This window comes from Phascolarctos cinereus, unplaced genomic scaffold, assembly GCF_003287225.1.
Source record: "Phascolarctos cinereus isolate Bilbo 61053 unplaced genomic scaffold, phaCin_HiC Scaffold_726;HRSCAF=1367, whole genome shotgun sequence".
Lineage (NCBI taxonomy): Eukaryota > Metazoa > Chordata > Mammalia > Diprotodontia > Phascolarctidae > Phascolarctos > Phascolarctos cinereus.
In genome coordinates, this window is record NW_027556098.1 from 371,567,224 (window position 1) to 371,585,447 (window position 18,224).

Here is an 18,224-nt window from a genome sequence, read left to right on the forward strand (position 1 = left end):
GGCCTACAATGGATCAGTAATGTTTTGGTGACTATAGGGATTATAATCGGATTGTTGTGTGTGCTATTATTGTTAACTACAGGGGCTATTTTCAGGCACAGATTATTGATCACAATTTAGGTTGAATGATAGAAGTGATTATAAAGTTTTTGCAGTCATAGATTTTATAGATGGCATGGAATTAGTATGACCTGGAGAAGGATCATTTGATATATGGATTTGGCCTAACCGTGCTAAGAATGAACACTGGCCCTATAGGAAGCCCGCAATACACCGTACTTGTAAGCTGACATAGAAGTCAGGGTGCTTCACTAACAACTTTGACCTCTCGGTAGGAAAGGCTTCCTCAAGAGCAGTGGGTTTTGCTTATCTTGGTATCACACAAGTGAGTTAGTTCTGCTGTGTCCAGCATAGTATTGTTATGGTTCATAACAAGAAACTACAAACAGAACTTCTAATCCAACTATCAGGTTTTTCAAATTCTTCCGAGATATTTCCTTGCTTGGCTGCATGGATTTTGGGGCCGAGATGGAGGAGGGGGGGTACAGTCCTCTGCCATGAGTTTATAATTATAATATGTTGTTCTTTGAATTTCCAAAGTTGAAGGATAGAAAATAATCCCATTTTGAGTAAGTGGAAGTTCAATATACATTGTTTTCTTACTGTGACTTATAAAAGACCATTTTCCATATCTCAGTGCTTAACACAGTACCTACCTAGCAAAACTTAGTAGGTGCTTAATAAGTGTTTATTGACTCGCATCAATGCCTTCTCTCATTTATTATTGCTTCTTGAAAGCTATATTAAACTTCTTTTTCATTTAATATAAGCTAGCTTTTTAAATTAAGGCTTTATTTTGGGGGAAAATGCTAATTTCAGCTCAAATCTATGCCAGTGCCTTCTAGGTGGATAATATTTAGAGACAGTTATTCTTTTAATCTTTTTTTTTTTAAAGACAATTGGGGTCAAGTGACTTGCCCAGGGTCACACAGCTAGTAAGTGTGTCAAGTGTGTCAAGTTTGATCTGAGGCTGGATTTGAACTCAGGTCCTCCTGACTTCAGGGCCGGTGCTCTATCCACGGTGCCACCTGGCTGCCCCTAAAGACAGGTATTCTTGATCAGTTGGTGTAGAGAAACTTTTCTGAATAGTCATGTTTGTGGATGCCTTTTGGTGAATGTCTTTGACTTAAATCTAACAGAAAAGCTGTGATGTTATCCTTTTTTCATGTTCATTATATAATGTTAAGAAGTAAACCGATGAAATACTTTAGCTTTAAATAAAAAAAAAAACTACTTCCCTCATAGCAGCCTGCTGAGATTGAGTGTTCTTGCCTGTGTACCTTTTATTTTGGCTGTCTCGCTTTTCTGAAATGCCCTTTTCTTTCTGCTATTCCATGACATTCTTCTTCCAATCATGATTCAAAATAAACCTCCTTTTCTGGTAGAACCTTTCTGGATTAACCCTAACCAACTTCCACCATGACTTTTCTACTTTGTATGCTGTGTTCATTTTCCTGTGCATTGAGTCCATTTTTTGTGTTATGTCCATTCTTCCTAGATTAAATTTTTAGACACTCCAAGGAAAGTCTTGTTTCTTAAATTGCTTCTGTCCCTCTCCAAAGTGCCTTGTATAGGATTCTGTACAGAATGAGTTTTCAACAAATGTTGCAACAGATGGGCTCTCCCATATAGTTCCACTTGCAGCATTGCAGATAAGTTTGAATCCTCTTCACAAACTCTTCTTATAGTTATCAGGATTCTAGCTGTAATTAACTAGCAAGTTGCTTTAAATGTAATTGGTGCCAATTGATGTTTGTTGAATTGAATTCTAGTGCCTCTAACTTTGGAGAGCATAGGGATTCTGTGTAAGAGCTCATATGATTATAGCATTTTACAGTTTGCAAAGCACTTTTCCCTAACACTCCTTTGAGGTGGCAGACAGTGCTTCAGGAGAGTTGATACTAAGACTTGAACCCAGAGCTTCTCACTCCTTGTTCAGTGTTCTTTCCATCCTACCATTCTGTTTTCTGGGATGTCTGAGGAAATGCAATACTTATATTAGAGACTATTGTATGTGATGTATCTTCTGTAGCACTTAACCTTGATTTTCCATATAGAAAGTTCTTTTGGCACTAAGGCACCAATAACTCTGGAAAACATCACTGGGAGAAACGACATTCAGGAACTGCTGCTTTCTTATCAAGGAGAATTCAAAGGAATTGCTAATTTTTAAAATAACCTGATTTTTTTCCCCCTTTAACATGCAGATAGACGTAGCTGGACCCTAGTGACTTTCTGCTGAGAGTCCTAAACAGATATAAGAAATAGTTCTGATGTGTACTTTTTCCTGGCCCTTTGAAAAAATTGAATTATAGAAGTAGTGGCAAAGGTTGAATTTCTAGGGCATCATTTAAATAAGACATTTCATTAGCTCTCGTTTTTTACCAAATTGACTGAAAGTGGCTTTGAGAGGAGCAGTGCCTTATACATTGAAAATAAGATGAAAGATCATAAATGAAAATGATACTTGAACCAGGTACATAGCACTTTAAAAACAAATGTTATTTTAAAATTCCTTTTTTTTTTTTACATAAAAGCTAAATCAGTGGGGGCAATATATTTTTGAAAGATTTCTTCGCTTTAGAAAAGGAGTCATGGGGCAGGTAGGTGGCGCATTGGATAGAGCACCAGCCCTGGAGTCAGGAGGACCTGAGTTCAAATCCAGTCTTAGACACTTGACCCTTACTAGCTGTGTGACCCTGGGCAAGTCACTTAACTTCAATTGCCTCACCAAAAAAAAAAAGGCAAAAAGAAAAGAAGTCATAATAGGATTCCTTAAGTAGTAGCTTCCTTAGAGCACTTGAGTATGACTTTAAATGTGTCTTCTTTCCCACCCCTCTTCTCTACCCCCTAAGATTCGCAGGTTTTCAGAAGTGATATCTACCAGTTTTACATCTCATTGAAGAATGAGGTTTACAGCAGTGCTTTCAGTGCTAACTCCAATCTTACCTGAGCTAATAAACTGAGGAGGACCTTACTGAGCTGTCCAAATGTTGTTTAGCATATATAACAGCTAGCATTTACATAGTGCTTGACAGCTTACAAAGTGTCAGTTTTCTCATTTGCAGAGGTAGGTTTAAAAAAAAGAAAAGGTTTTTGTCAGTGCTAGAAAATTTAGAAGTTATCAAAGATCAGAATGAAATACTCTGAGATACAGTGTGGCTTAGGAAAACATATATTTGGGAGATCATATGAAACAATCTGTGCTTCCATGCTTTACTAATACATTCTCAGGACAAGACTGTCAGGGAACAAAAGAATTTTTATTTGTCATTTTTGTACCTGGGCTTTGACATTTGGTTTTGGGTATACAATGAGGATGTTTGAGACTCTGTATTGGGTACATCTAATATTTTTTTCTAGTAGTATCTCTATACAGTCATAACCTCTTTTTTTCATCCTGTTCTTTTTTGGCCGACAGTACATGGACTGGAACCTTTTGGTCCTGTGGATCCCCCTACTCTAGTTCTTAGAGAAACAGGATGGTCATCTCATCAAGACCATGAAGAAGCAACAAGAGAGAGGGCTGAGAGAGAGCAGAAGTTGAGGAAGTGTTGAGAGGGTGGAGAAAAATAGAAGGGGAAATAGAGGAGACAGTTGTGGGGAGGAACAGGGGAAACTTGGAAGGGAAATAGACTGTGCTTGTAAGGGCTGGTATCAGTCTTCCCGAGATCATAGCACAGCGATTACCCCATTCCAATTGTTGTTCTACATGTGAGTCGCCTTTCCTCATTTGTTCTCTGACTTGCTTGGTGTATGTGTGTGTGTTTTCCATCAATTTTCTATTTGATGGGAATAATAAAATAGGTTTCTTTTACAGTGCTAGTGTCAGGAGATAGGAATAATATCCCACTCATAGGCTAACTATTATGTCAAATTTCTTCTGCTATCTTGTTATGCTTTGGGAACATAATCTTAGCCCTTGTATATTTGAATCTGTGTACAGATTAGCCTCTTGACCCCCAGTAGACCCTTTTCCATTTCCATTTCTACCTCTATGGTGCTTTTATGGCTTTCTTAAATGGAAAAGAAATCATTTAGGAGTTAAAAATTATATAGTAATTATGCTGGGTTTAATAATAACATTCCACACCTATTGCCAACCAGACTACTTTCTGGAGCTTCTGTATGCTATCAAGACTTGAAGCAGCATCTTGGGGACCCAGAACCCCCATAATGGAATCCTGGGGAAAGCACTTTGGGCACCCCGATCTTAACTTTTCCCTGGAAGCCACAAAGAGATCCTATAGGCCTGAGGGCCTCAAAGCCCCAGGGCCCCCATTGGCCTGCAGGGAGCAAGGTGAAGTTGGAGAGGGGTTTCTTCCAGACTCACCAGGAACGTTTATTCATACCATCCACAAATATAGAGAGTTCCTCCTATGTGTAGGTAAATCCCAAGTGTTTTGGGGGAGATGTGCAGGGAGACAAAAACAGGGTCCATATCCTCAAGGAGCTTACCACTAAGTGGGAGAGTTACAAATTGTCCCCAGATAAATAGAAAATAGATTAGCACATGAGAGACTCCAAAAGAGAAAGGCAAGACTGCTATGATCTCAGGTGGTGGCTGAGATCACTTCCCCCTGAGGTGTGGAGAAGCCAGCCTTTAAGCATTGTCAATCATTTCAGTTATGATTTGGTGGCTAATGTGTTAATTTTGATTCCCTCCAGTCAAGTGAGCAACCCTGAGGGCAGTGATCAGAAACCTGAAACTTCAAGCCTTGCTTCAAACCTTACCATGTCAGATGAAAGTAAGTATCCAAGAAACAGATCCTTTCAGTAATTCATTTCCATTGTGTGCAAAGAGGACAAATTTCACTTTTCCTGGACTGCTGGATGGAGAACAAAATCACCCAGCTTCTCATGTAGTGAGTCCAATTTAGGGATTTCTTTCAGATTCTAAGCAGAGGGGCCAGTGTCCTAGGGATAGCAGGGCCATACAGAAAAGCTTGTGAGTCTTCGTAGGGCTTCAAGGCTTAACCCGGCAGCCCAAGACAAAAGAAGAATTTGAGAGGTTGGGCAAATTAGTAATAAGCTGTCACATTAAATATCTGAAATAGGTCTTCTGAGAGCCAGAAGTCTGCTTTTGTTTTCTAAAATAGTCTCCAGATTTAAGTTACCAAACTCCTCTCACTGACGCCCTTCTATCTTCCTTCCTTGCTAGATCACAGAAATAACCAAGGGTGCTTACTTCTCTAGGAAGTCCATACACATTACAGGACAGTCAGTCAAAAAATGGAGTGAAGTAGAGAAGCAGTTATTAAGGTCTTACTGTATGTACAGCACCATACTTAGTACTTAGGATACAAACAAATGGATCCATATCTTTCAAGGGGCTCATGTTCTAATTAGGGGAAACACATAAAACAGGGTTCAGCTTCATGCCAGATTGAAAGGAGAAAAAAAGTATTTATAAAAGAAACAAGCCAGTCCCTTTGATACTAAACAATCCAGCATGGTGGCACGTACCTATAATCCCTGCTGCTGGGAAGGCTTGGGCTGGTGGATCTCTTGAACTTGAGAGTTCTGAGCTACAGATAGGCTAAAGCCAATTGGGAATCTTCAGTTAGTCTGGTGCCAATAGCATGAACTCCTGATGGGGTGGGTGGTCACTAGGCTGCCTGAGGATGGAAACAGCCCAGTTTGGAAAAGGAGCAAGTCAAAGCTTCCTTGCTACTCATTAGTGGGATCGGGGCTATGAATGGACTCTGCACCTTCAACCTGGGTGAGATAGAGACCTAGTGTCAAAAGAGAGAGGGAGGGAGACACAAATGCTAAACAGCCACTTCTCTTTCATCATATGGCCTTTAAAAATTCTATCTCTGTAGTACATTTGCCTTTCAAAATTTCTTCCCCTCACTCAAGATAACTTCACCACTTTACCTTAGAACAAGAATTCTTAACCTTTTTTTTTCTGTGGACTCCTTCTCTGAATGTTTTCAAATGGATAACATAAAATACATAGGATTACAAATGAAAACCATTATGTTGAAATGCAGTTATCAAAAACTCACAGACTCTGGGAGTTCCTAACTCCTATCTTAGAACATCCCATCTAACCCAAGGGTCCCCTTTCATGCCTGCAGTAGGCGCTATCTTAGAATTCTGTTCCCTGCCTCCATCCAATGGAAAATCTATCTCCTGAGATGGCTTTTATGCTCTGGATGTATTTCCTCCTCTCCTTAATTCTCCAAATGGCCACACTAATCCAATCCATAACTAACCTTTAGAGGATCCCTGATGCAGAACAGGCGCCTCCTTGACATAATATTTACCATATTCTTCTCTTAACCCTCTCTTTTGACATTCCTATTGTGTTTTACCAGTTAATTCCTTTTGGATCATTAAATCTTCCTGGCTTTCAAACTGGGGCCAGGTCTCACTGTTCTTGAGAGCAGTGAGAAGTATGTGATTAAACCCCTGGCCCACAGCTCCCAGAATTTTTACTCTGTTTTCTCTTTTATAGTGTCTTTGAGGACTGGAATATTTCAGGGAAAAGATTTTTAAAAGGCTCTTAGGAAATAGATTATGGTGATGCCCCTTTACCTGTGTAAATTAGTATTAGAACTGATTCAATAGTAGGTGTTCATGTAAATGAGGTTTTTAAAGCACTGTATGTGTCTTATTTAATTTGATTCTCACAACAACCCTGGGAGGTAGGTGCTCATTTTACAGTTAAGGAACCTGAGGAAAACATAAGTTAAATGATTTGCCCAGGATCACATAGCTTCTAAGTATCTGAGACTGCATTTGAACTCAGATCTTCCTGACTTCAGGTCCAGCATTCTCACCCACTCTGCCACCTCACTGCCTCACTTCTTAATTTCAGCCCAGATACTTCTGGTTACTTAAGTTGTTATTCAGCTTACTTTTGAACGTGGCCTTTAAATTTTCAAGAGTGGTTTCTTCTTGCTTCCATGGTAACAGCCCAAGCCAAGAACTATGTGACACATGAGGAAGTAACTTAGAGAAATCATCAGAATTAGGTGAGGCCTCCTCCATCATTCTCAATTTTTCCTATTAAGTGAATTTTACTCCTTAAACTTAATTCGATTGTTTGGTGAATCTGTTTCATAAATTCACTCAAACATTGATTTGCGTTGGTCCACCCCTGACCTGACTTTAATCTTCCCTTGAACTAAGGGTCCTTTTGACTTCTTTAAAATCATCTGGCTAGAGGCACGGTTTGGTCTGCTTTCCCATTGTTTACCCTAGAGGGCACAGTTTTACTTATTTTAGACAAAGTTCTTGAGGATTCTAGTAAGAGCTTGTCACATCTAGTATTAGTCTGCATGTAGCATGGACTTGCTCTATGAGACCCAATAGGATTTTGCTTCTGCCACTGAGGCGTGAGCATTTTGCCATGTTTGCCCTTTAATTGAGGGTTTGCTCCCCAGGAGGACAGTGGGATGTTGCTAAGAAAAGGCCTATCATCCAAGGGGTGCTAGGAAAACCTTGGAGTCTGGCCTTCTGTTTCTACCTCTACACATTAGTTTACCTCTGCTCTGTCTTTGGCCCCTTTTCAGGGGACATTGGACAGCCCTAAATGCCACCTTTAAATAAGAGACCGTGACTTGTTATAGAGGCAAGATTGTGGACTGGGAGTCCAAAATCCTAGGCTCTGTTCTCATCTTTGCCACTGATTTTCTCTTTGCCCTTATGTAAGTTCCCTTCTGGGTCTCAGTTCTTCCACTGTAAAGTGAACGAATTAACTCAATGATCTCTAGAGACCTTTTCAGCTTTAAACTTCTGTGATTCTGTGAGTTACAGGGAGGTTCTCCACTTAGCTCTTTGCTGATACTAAAGCTGTTTTGGAGCCATAGTTTTCCCTGTCTGCCTCCTGCCATCTTGTTTTGATGTCCATTCAAGTCAGATGTCCCTATTCTTCACAAGTCAGCAGAGGCAGGTGCAGTTTTAGAAACCTTCTGTTTGCCTCTTGGCAAGACCTTGGCTCCCAGTTTTGCACACAGAGGCATCTGGGAGATGGCAGAGCTACTCCTGCTACCTCCCCGGGAGCGGAGACAGGTGCAGATTGGAGAGGGCAGTGAATGCAAAGTGTGACCCCCTTAGAAAATTAACATATGGGCATTTGGCAAGCACTGAAACCTGTATTGGTGCAGAATATTTCTGTCCTTGTTGCCTTCTCTCCTGAGCTTGTTTCTGCAGGAACAGAGTACCAGAGCCCAAAGGAGCTCACCCAGCCCCCTCATTTTGCTAAGGATCTAGAGGATCTCTGGAGGGAAGGGCTGTGCCCATGGCCCCACTTGGGCACATCTGGGACTAAAACTCAGGTCTCTTGACTTCCAATACAGTTGTTTCTCCACCTCAATATACCAGCCCTCCTGCACTGCTTTTAAAGAATGTACTGTGGGATATGTAAAAACTCCATTTGACCTTACTTGAAAATTTATTTCTGTTTATTTTATCTGATGATCTTTTTTATTTCAGTTATGACATGTGCCGATTACATCCCTCGATCATCAAATGATTATACCTCACAGATGTATTCTGCAAAGTAAGTTGATTCACTGTTTCCAAAATTCACATACTGTTCCTCTGGATTTCTTTTTTTTTTTTATTTACTTTACTTTGGATATTGAATTATCTTTTCATATCCCTCCTTTTCTGTAAGTTTATGATTCCCCAGGCATAAAGGTGTACGTGCTGTTATAAGCCAGATGTTTTTGTGAATCTGTTAATCTGGGAGTCATACAGGGAAGCATTCTGTTAGGAAGTGCTGAAAGTATTGGTAATGGCAGGGGTTCACTGCCTTTTGATCACTGTCTTTCCCTGGAGGCCTAAGCCCTGTCTAGGGGCTAATGAAGACCATCGCTACAGACACTGACATTTTCCAGCTTGTCCTCCGACTGGGCTGTTGACCTTTGTGACAGAAGGTCCTTACAGGAGAAATAAGCCCATTAGTGTCACAGGCAGAGCAGCCTTCTGAGAGGCCTGGCTTTTTGGGGTTGAAATAAGCCTCACCTTGGAAAAACAGTGCATCCAGAGGAGTTTGGGCCTAGAGGGGCTTGTACAAACACAGAAACCCATTTTACCCCTGACTTCAGATAGATGGGGCTTCTCTGAAGGCAAAATGAAGGTCTACCCGAGCCTTCTTCCTAGAGCTGTTGTGGGGAATGATACCACTAAATATGAAAGTATATTGAGCTCTCACAGGAAAAATGAATATGAACAGAACTGTTGTTATTGTTAGTGTTTGTGAGAAGGACCTAAGCACTCTCACCAGAGAGAAGTAATCCAGTTGAAATACTTGGGGTTATTACTCATTGTCAAATTATGTGTGCTGTAGATAACCATGCACCTTGGGTTGTGGCCACTAGAGACCTTGTTTCTTTATGTGTTATGCAAAGAAAATTCCAATTCCATTAGAATATGAGCATAGAATATACTCTGAGAAATCTTCCAAGTTTTTCTTTTATTCAATAAATATTTATTGATTACTTGCTATGTGTAAAGGATTGTTGAACTATGCAACTTTTCAAATTAACCCCTTAAAAATGTCATTGAAAAGCATTTTAAAATGCATGGAAGAGAACATAAAGGAGGTCAGAAGGAAACAGACAAGCAAACTATCTCGGAAGGTTATGTGTTTAACTTATTGTATACTTAAAGGAAAAGCAGGGTATACACAGTGGTGATTTGGAGTTCTGTGTACCTCCTACTGTTTCTTTTCTACTTTGTATATGGAAATACTTATTTGATTTTTGTTAAGTTCAGAATGAAAATGGGTTGTTTTTATTTTTAAAATTTAATACTTCCACAACCACCACCAAATTAACCCTTTATGTTTAATGCTTTGGAAAGGGTGAAGAGGACAGCCAGGTGCTGTGTGTTGAAGACTCTCCAGGATGCAGTGGTCTGGTTTTTGTAAGGGAAATCCAGAAAAAGTCCCCTCTAGAGAGACAGTTCTAGGCTTTATCCTTTAAAGGCTGTGACGTTCTTGTCTTGGTTGGTTTTTCTTTGGTAGCTAATTGCTAGGGAATTTTACCTTTGGAATGATTCAGATTAGGTGCCCTAGAACTTATTGGCATAGAGTCACAACCTAATAAATCAATCAGTAAGCATTTATTAAGCACCTCCTTTGTGTCAGGGATGTAAGTACACAGGATAAAACAACCTTGTTGGCAAGGCTGCATTATTGAGGGGGAGACAACAAGTACAGATATAAATCTATGAGGCATAAATTGAGAACATACAAATACATAGAGGGTAGTTGAAGAAATACTTGGTAATTTAAAAGGGGGAAAGCATTAACTATTGGGTAGATGAGGAAAGGGTTCAGTCAGAAGAAGGTACTTGAGCTGAGTCTTAAAGGAAGAGGGCAGCTACACAAGATGAGGAGAAGGAAGAAGGAGCATTCCAGGGTTGTGGGACAGCCAATTAAAAGCACGGGCATGAGAGGTAGAGTGTCACGAGTGAGGAATAGAGAAACAGCCAGTTTGGCTGGATTGCATCGTATTGGAGGGGGAACGATGTTGAATATGGCTAGAAAGATAGGTTGAAACTGGGTTGTGAAGGGCTTTTTTTCTTCCTTAAATTTTTTTTAACATTTTTATTTAAAGTTTTGAGTTCTAAATTCTATTCCTACCTCCTGCCTCCCTGAGACGGTAAGCAATCAGACATAGGTTATACACGTGCAATTATGTAAAACATTTCCATATTAGTCATTTTGTACAAGAAGACTCAAAAGAAAAAAATGAAAGAAAGTGAAAAATAGCACACTTCAGTCTGTAGTTAGTCAATATCAGTTCTTTCTCTGGAGGCAGATAGCATGCCTCCTCATTAGTCCTTTGGGATTATCGTGGATCATTGTATTGCTAAGAATAGCTAAGTTACTCACAATTCTTCATTGAACAATATTGCTGTTACTGTATACAGTGTTTTCCTGGTTCTGGTCACTTCACTATGTGTCAGTTCATAGAACTCTGTCCCAGTTTTTCTGAAATCATCTTGCTTGTCATTTCTTATAGCACAATAATATTCCATTACAGTCATACCACAGCTTGTTTAACCATTCTGCAATTGATGAGCATCCCTTTAATCTCTAATTCTTAGCGACCACAGAAAGAGCGGCTATATTTTTGTACAGATAGGTCCTTTTCCCTTTTTTTTTGGGATGTCTTTGGGATATAGACCTAGCTACAGCTAAGTATTGCTGGATCAAAGGGTATGCACAGTTTTATAGCCCTTTGGGCACAGTTACAAATTACTCTCCAGAAGGGTTGGATCAGTTCACAATTCCACCAACAATGCATTAGTGTCCCAGTTTTCGCACATACCCTCCAACATCCAGCATTTTCCTTTTTTGCATGTTAGCTACTCTGATAGGTGTGAGGTGATACCCCAGAGTTGTTTTAATTTGCAGTTCTCTGATCAATAGTGATTTAGAGCATTTTTCCACTTGAGTTCAGATAGCTTTGACTTCTCTGCTAAAAACTGCCTATTCATATCCTTTGACCATTTTGTCAATTGGGAAATGACTTGTGTTTTTATAAATTTGACTCAATTCTCTATGTATTTGAGAAATGAGGCCTTTATCAGAGAATTTTTTTGTGAAGGGCTTTAAAAAGCTAAACAGAGGCATTTCTGTTTTATCTCAGAGGTGCAATAGGTAGCCATTGGTGTTTATTGAGTAGAAGAGTCACGTGGCCAGATCTGTGCTTAAGGAAAAGAACTTTGTTAGCAGATGGGTGGCCTGAACTAGGGAGAGATGATGCAGGGAGACCAGGAAGAGGGCCTCGGGGCCTGAACTGTGGGAGTGAAGGAGAGGAGGGTCAGATAACAGTACGTTTGCTTTGTCTCCAGATGCACCAGCATTAGACTGGATTCCTTTCAGTACATTAAAAATACTAAGTCAGGAATGACACCAAGAATAAGGAAGTTTCTTATTAAAACCAAAAGAAACCATCATTATTTAGTGTGAATAGTAAGTTTTCAGAAGTTAAATCTTTAATAAAGCAGATAAATTTGATTATATTTCTTTTCCATCTCGGGTTTGTCCTATTGATAGACATTCTAATGACCCAAGAAATACCCAGGTAGTCAAAAGAGAAGAAAAAGATGTTCTGTAGACTATTGAGAATTGACTGTATTTGATGTCTAGCTCTCTCTTTTCTTTCTGTTCCTAGAAAAGACGAGACAGGTGAATATATATTGCTACTTCTTCACAATTCAGTCTAGATTAGTGGTTCTCAAACTTTTTGGTCTCAGGACCCTTTTAGACTCTTAAAAAATGTTGAGAGGAAACCCTTCCCTCTGGCCCTCAAGAGTTTTGTTTATGTGGATTAGATCCATTATTGCCACATTAGATATTTAAATGTCCAGTTTTATTATGCAAATAGTTTTGACCTTGCAGAAAAGGTCTTGGGAACCTATAGGGTTCCCTGGACCACACTTTGAGAACCTTTGTCCTAGATTGTAATTTTCCTCTCAGCTGGAATGTGGAAGTATGCTTATAGTCTTCTCAGTCATTAAGAGGCCAGCCATTTGCTTCCAACTTTTGAAGATGTAGCAGAGAACTCAATTGAAGGTATTAATTTCCATGACACCCTTGTTCTTTAGGCACCAAAAAATAAGAATATGAAAAGGGAAAGGGTATATATTCTGTGATGTTACTGTTTGGAAACCTTGGCCAGAGGTCATGAACATTTTTGCAATAGAGAAAAGCCCCCTGGGGTTATTTATGGTTACTGATATTAACTCTTCATTTGTGTATTTCTCATATCCTCTTTTATTAAATCCTTTTCCTGCTGCCAAAGAGTTTCTCAAGATTTTACCTTTGACTTTCTTCTCCCTCACTATTCTCTCCCTTGGTGATCTTATTGATACCTACCGAGTCATTCACTTCTAAAGACATTCGAAGACATTGCTGTGTCTTTAACCCTGACCTTTCCTCTGAGCTCCAGACTTTCATTCTTAACTGTTTGTTGAATAGCTTGACATGCATGTCTTACTGACATCTTAGACTCAACATATCCAAAATGGAGCTCATCTCCACCAACTTTCCCCTCTTCTTGTCTTGCCTCTTTGGTAATGATATGACTAACTTCGAAATCACTGAGGTTCCCAACCTTGGATTCATCCCTGCTAATGCCTCCACTCGCTCTTCCGCACTTTCCACACCCATATCACCAAATTTCATGAATTTTGCCTTCAAAATGGTTCTCTTCCTTTCTCTCCTTACCTTTCTGATTTCTACTTCTGCTCTAGTTTAAATAATCATGACTCTTCATTTGAACTATTTCATTAGCCCTATAACTGATTCCCTTGCCTTTCCTTCTTCTGATCTTCCCCATGTCTACGGCCAGATCAGTCATCCTAAACCAAATATCGTTGTGGTGATGTCATGTTTAAGTTTCTTCACAGCTTCCTCTTGCCAATCAAGTAAAGCCACACTCCTTAGCATGGGGTTCATTTGTCTGCCAACTCCTTTCATGCAGTCTCTGCCATTACAGAAGTGTATTGCTTTGCTTTGGCTTTCTCTTTTACCTCCTTCCCTTCTAGTTTCTCCTTGGGGAAATTCTGCCCATCTTTCAAAACCCAATTCAATTGCAATCACTTCCATTAAGCCTTCCATAACCTCTACCCACTTGACTCCCCTCAAATTTAGATGCTATATATACATTTTCTCTGCCCACAGAGTACATTATTTGTACCTCACGTGTGGCAACCATGGCATTCTACCTGTGACAGAGTTGTTTCCATGTCTTGTCTCCCGTACTTATATAAACTATTTTGGGTTAGGGGCTATATCTGCACTTTGTATCCCACACAATATTTAACACATAGTAGGTACTCTTTAAATGTTTTTTGAAGTATATAGAATTGAAATGTCTAATGTAAGCAACTTTTTTTGTTTTCATTTTTCTAGACCTTATGCACACATCCTCTCGGTCCCTGTATCGGAGACTGCTTACTCTGGCCAGACTCAGTACCAGGCACTTCAGCAGTCCCAACCCTATGCTGTCTACCCTCAGGCAACCCAAACCTATGGACTACCTCCTTTTGGTAAGGCATATTATTGAAGTGATCCCTAGGAATATTGATGAGGATCCTACGAACTTGCCTCCCAAAACATCGGGCATGGCTGACATCAGAACATTCTCAGTTCTTTGCTGAGAAGCTACTCTGTTTTCTCTGCATGCATGCTGGATGCCCAGTGGTCAGCAGTGTGTGTGATGCATGAGACTTAAAACTGTACCTCAAAAATCCTTTTTGAGAGCCTTGTAAAGTTCACGTCTAAGTCATCAGCCCAAACTTACGATTTTTTAGATCTGTGGAAGATAGGAAGGCTAGAACCCCTTAATATTAGGTAAGATCCCTGAGGGATTAGACTGTGTCTTCTGAATTTATTTTGTACAGAATACAACACCCCCCACAATGGGGACTTAATAAATACTCTGTAAGGAAGTAAGTAATCAACTCTTCACTGTTGGAACTAGGTTGAAGTCCTTGCCCCCTCTGTGAATATTGTACTATATTTGACATTAATTTCCTGCTTTGCTTCTGACTCTTATCAAATGTTTGTTCTGCTTAAGTCAAAAGGTATTCTTATTGGGAGTAAAACCCAAAACTTCTGGTAACAGTAATAATACCAGTAACGTTTGTATGGCTTTATTCTGTATTTAAACAATGAAACCATCTTTTACCAAAGGTTAATAGCAACTCAGTTTATATCTAGATTCTTTTTTTCAAAATGAGGTTTTTGGAGTGTGCTAAACAAATAAGATATCCACCTGCCCACAATCAGTATGATAAGCTGTGTTTTGCTGACTACCTGGTATTCACCAGACATCAAGAATCTGCAGTAATGGTGACTGCCTTTGGCTTCCACTTTTCAGAGTTGTTTTTTTTAAGGGCCCAGTGGCCTTTGTGTGCCAGTAGTAGAAAGCAGTTTTTATCACCCTCAGACTCAGTGCTACACCTTCATTGTGGCCCACTGAAGGAGCAACAAAGTAAGAGATATACTTAATGATTGTGGCATTGTTTCCTAGAGTTTTTCTTTTTTTTAATCCCTCTCATTCCCTGATTACACTGTCTATTATCCATGCCTATCAAGTCGTCAGCCTATTTCCTGAATCAGATGTTTTGTCATGTGCTTAACCACCTAATTATCCAACTATATAAGTCCCAGCCCATCCAGACCGTCTCATCTTGTGTGTTTCTAGTCCATGTTCTCCCATTAACCCTCCATAGAACCTCTCCCAGTGCACAGGGAGACCTTCCAACATTCCGTGGATTACCAGGGGAGCGCTCAGGCTGTCCAGCTGTTACTCTTCACTCTCAATATGGTACCATATAGACACATGAATATGAATATATTAACATTAATAGAGATTTATTAATTTTGCTTTATTTTTAAAATTAGAGGGAAATTTTGTGAAGTAGAGCTCTGAGTATCATTTTTAATGTATTTTGCTAGAAGCCTGTGTTTGTGTTGAGCATTTAAGAAAGCATTAAAACAACATTGATGGCATCTCTTAAAAATATTCTTAAAAAATATATATATTCTTTATAGTTATGAAAATTAAAAAGTAGAGACGACCTCTGTGTGTATTGTCAAGGAAACCGTCAGAATTCCTTAATTTTGATCAGATTGAGTGAGGGGAAGGGGAGGTTAGGAAGACTGATATGTCATAACATATCCCCTAAAATTAGCCTAGGGACAGTCTAACATCACCCCATCATTATTCATTTGGTCTGACTTTAAGTAATGTGTGACTGACTGAGTTTAGGTTTGGGGTAGATTCTTGATGGGAACATAATGTTTGGGGACTGGGACCATGCTGTATGAGAGAAGACTTAGAAGGGACGTGATGGCCACTGTCAAGTGACTTGTGCACTGTTCTGTGGCAGAGACAAGTTTGTCTACAGACTCAGCAATGGGGCAGGTGATAAGATAGGAACCTTAGGTTTCTTGGAAAGGAAAACTCCCTGACAGTTACAGCTGCCCCACGGTGGAAGGGGCTGCCTCTGGAGGCAGTGGGGTCCCCTTGCAGGACATTTTCAGGTATGTTGTAGAGCCGATTCTTGTTCAAGTCCTGCTTCGATTCTGTGGTTTCTTAGCTTGCTTCCTGAGATTCTGTGATTTCCAGGTTGTGTGACCATGGATGAGCAAGTGGCCTAATCTTGCTGAGCCTCCCTTTTCTCATCTCTAAATGGATGATAATAAAACTTTTACCTATCAGATAGAGCTGTTGCGAGGAAAGACTTTTGTAAATCACAGCGGTCTTCACAAGTGTAAACCACGGCTTAATTACTATGTAAATGTACTCTGTCTCCGCTGGTTTTCTTATTATCATGGGACTTTTTGTAGTAGTACTTATAGGAGAATTTGTATGGGGATATTTGTATAATTTTAATCATACCCCCTGAATAGTGCTTTGCATATTCTTAAAAATGTGTACACTTCTCAGCAACACCTAACTTTTTTTTTTATTCATTTTCAAATTGGTCTCAATTCAGTGTCTCTTTGCTAGACATTCACAGGACTGTAAAAAATACTCTCTCTGAAACATGGATAGTGGTCAGAGGTATTGGAAATGCCCCTATTTATTGACCACTACGAAGAGTAGTCATCTGTTTTCAGTGGTGGGTCTAAAATGGAGAAGCTTCTCTCATAGGTAGAAGTGGTAATTAGATGATCTCTTTTGAAGGAGATGAGAAGATGTCATCTCTTCTGATATGTGGGAGCAGAAGATAAGGGACAGTGCTTTTCAGTTTCATGTGAGGGATGTGTGAAGAAAGGGGGCTTGATATTTTTTCATGACTTTACTAGTTGCCTACTACCATTTTACTTTTTCTTAAAGTATTTTAGTTGTTAATCAAATAATAGCTCACTCCAGGATCTGCTGACTCAACAGAGACAAAGTGAAATCACTTGCCCCATATTTTTTAGCATTGAAGTACTCTTCAGCTATTAACTAATCTTCACTAAGGATCTATTTCAGTGATATTAATTACATTTTATGTGTTTTCGTGGTTGGGGAGTTGAGGGGAGATGATGGTTGGGAAGGACCACTGCTGTAGGAACCCAGTGGCTACCTATAACAAGCTTTGGTTTTTCAAGGAGCTTGCAGACATTGGTTTGAGGCTGCCTGGGTTATTTCCCAGTTTTTTAGCGTGTTAGTAAGGAATGTACAAAATAAAGTTTTAGACAGAAGAAAGTGGCTGGGGACAGCATAGTGTTAGTGCATGGTGCATAGGACCATGAATTAGAAGGACCTGGGTTGGGACAGCTAGATGGCACAGTGGATAGAGCACTGGCCCTGAAGTCAGGAGGACCCAAGTTCAAATCCAGCCTCAGACCAAATACTTGACACTTACTAGCTGTGTGACCCTGGGCGAGTCTCTTAACCCCAATTGCCTAAAAAATAAAAAAAAAAAAAAGCAGCTTTTCTGAGGCAGCTAGGTGGCGCAATGGATAGAGTACCAGCCCTGGATTCAGGAGGACATGAGTTCAGATCCAGCCTCAGACACATAATACTTAATAGCTGTGTGACCTTGGGCAAGTCACTTAATCCCATTGCCTAACCAAAAAAAAAAAAAGGACCTGGTTTCAATTCTGGACTCTTTACTATGTAAGTCACTCTGTCCCACCCCTAGCTTTGGTTTCCTTATCTGTAAAATGAGGATATTTTTCTAGATGATTTTAAAGTTCTAACATTCTCTGATCTTTATATGAATATTTCATACAAATATTGCTGAGTTGAGCCTTATTAAAAGAAAGCAAGATGACAAGTATAAGAAGTAATGGGCAACTAGGTGGCACAGTGGATAGAGCACTGGCTTTGAAGTCAGGAGGGCCTGAGTTCAAATGTGACCTCAAACACATAACATTTACTAGTTGTGTGATTTGGGGGCAAGTCACTTAACCCCAGTTGCCTCACCCAAAAAAAAAAGGGGGGGGGCACAGCCAAGATGGCAGAGTGAAGGCAGTGACTTGCTTGATCTCTCCCCCAAGCCCTCTAAATACCTATTTTAAAAAATGTCTCTAAACAAATTCTAAAGCAATAGAACCCACAAAAAGACAGAGTGAAACAAATATCCAACCCAATACAACCTAGATGGTTAATCAGAAAGGTATATCATGCAAGGCCGGTAGAGGAGCGCAGTTCAGCACGGGCAGGTTGCAGCAAACCTGGAGCAGG

The 18,224-nt window shown here is 39.9% G+C and overlaps 1 protein-coding gene across 4 annotated transcripts in view; it reads left to right on the plus strand.

Annotated features, from left to right (window-relative positions):
* Positions 1-18,224, plus strand: part of EYA3 (EYA transcriptional coactivator and phosphatase 3) — a 119,787-nt gene that overhangs the window by 62,196 nt on the left and 39,367 nt on the right. For all 4 annotated transcript variants that reach the window (XM_020983295.2, XM_020983291.2, XM_020983292.2 and 1 more), the window contains 3 exons: positions 4,729-4,808; positions 8,506-8,572; positions 13,946-14,082. In XM_020983295.2, coding sequence (XP_020838954.1) covers positions 4,729-4,808; positions 8,506-8,572; positions 13,946-14,082 — 284 coding nt within the window. The remainder of the gene's footprint in view (positions 1-4,728; positions 4,809-8,505; positions 8,573-13,945; positions 14,083-18,224) is intronic.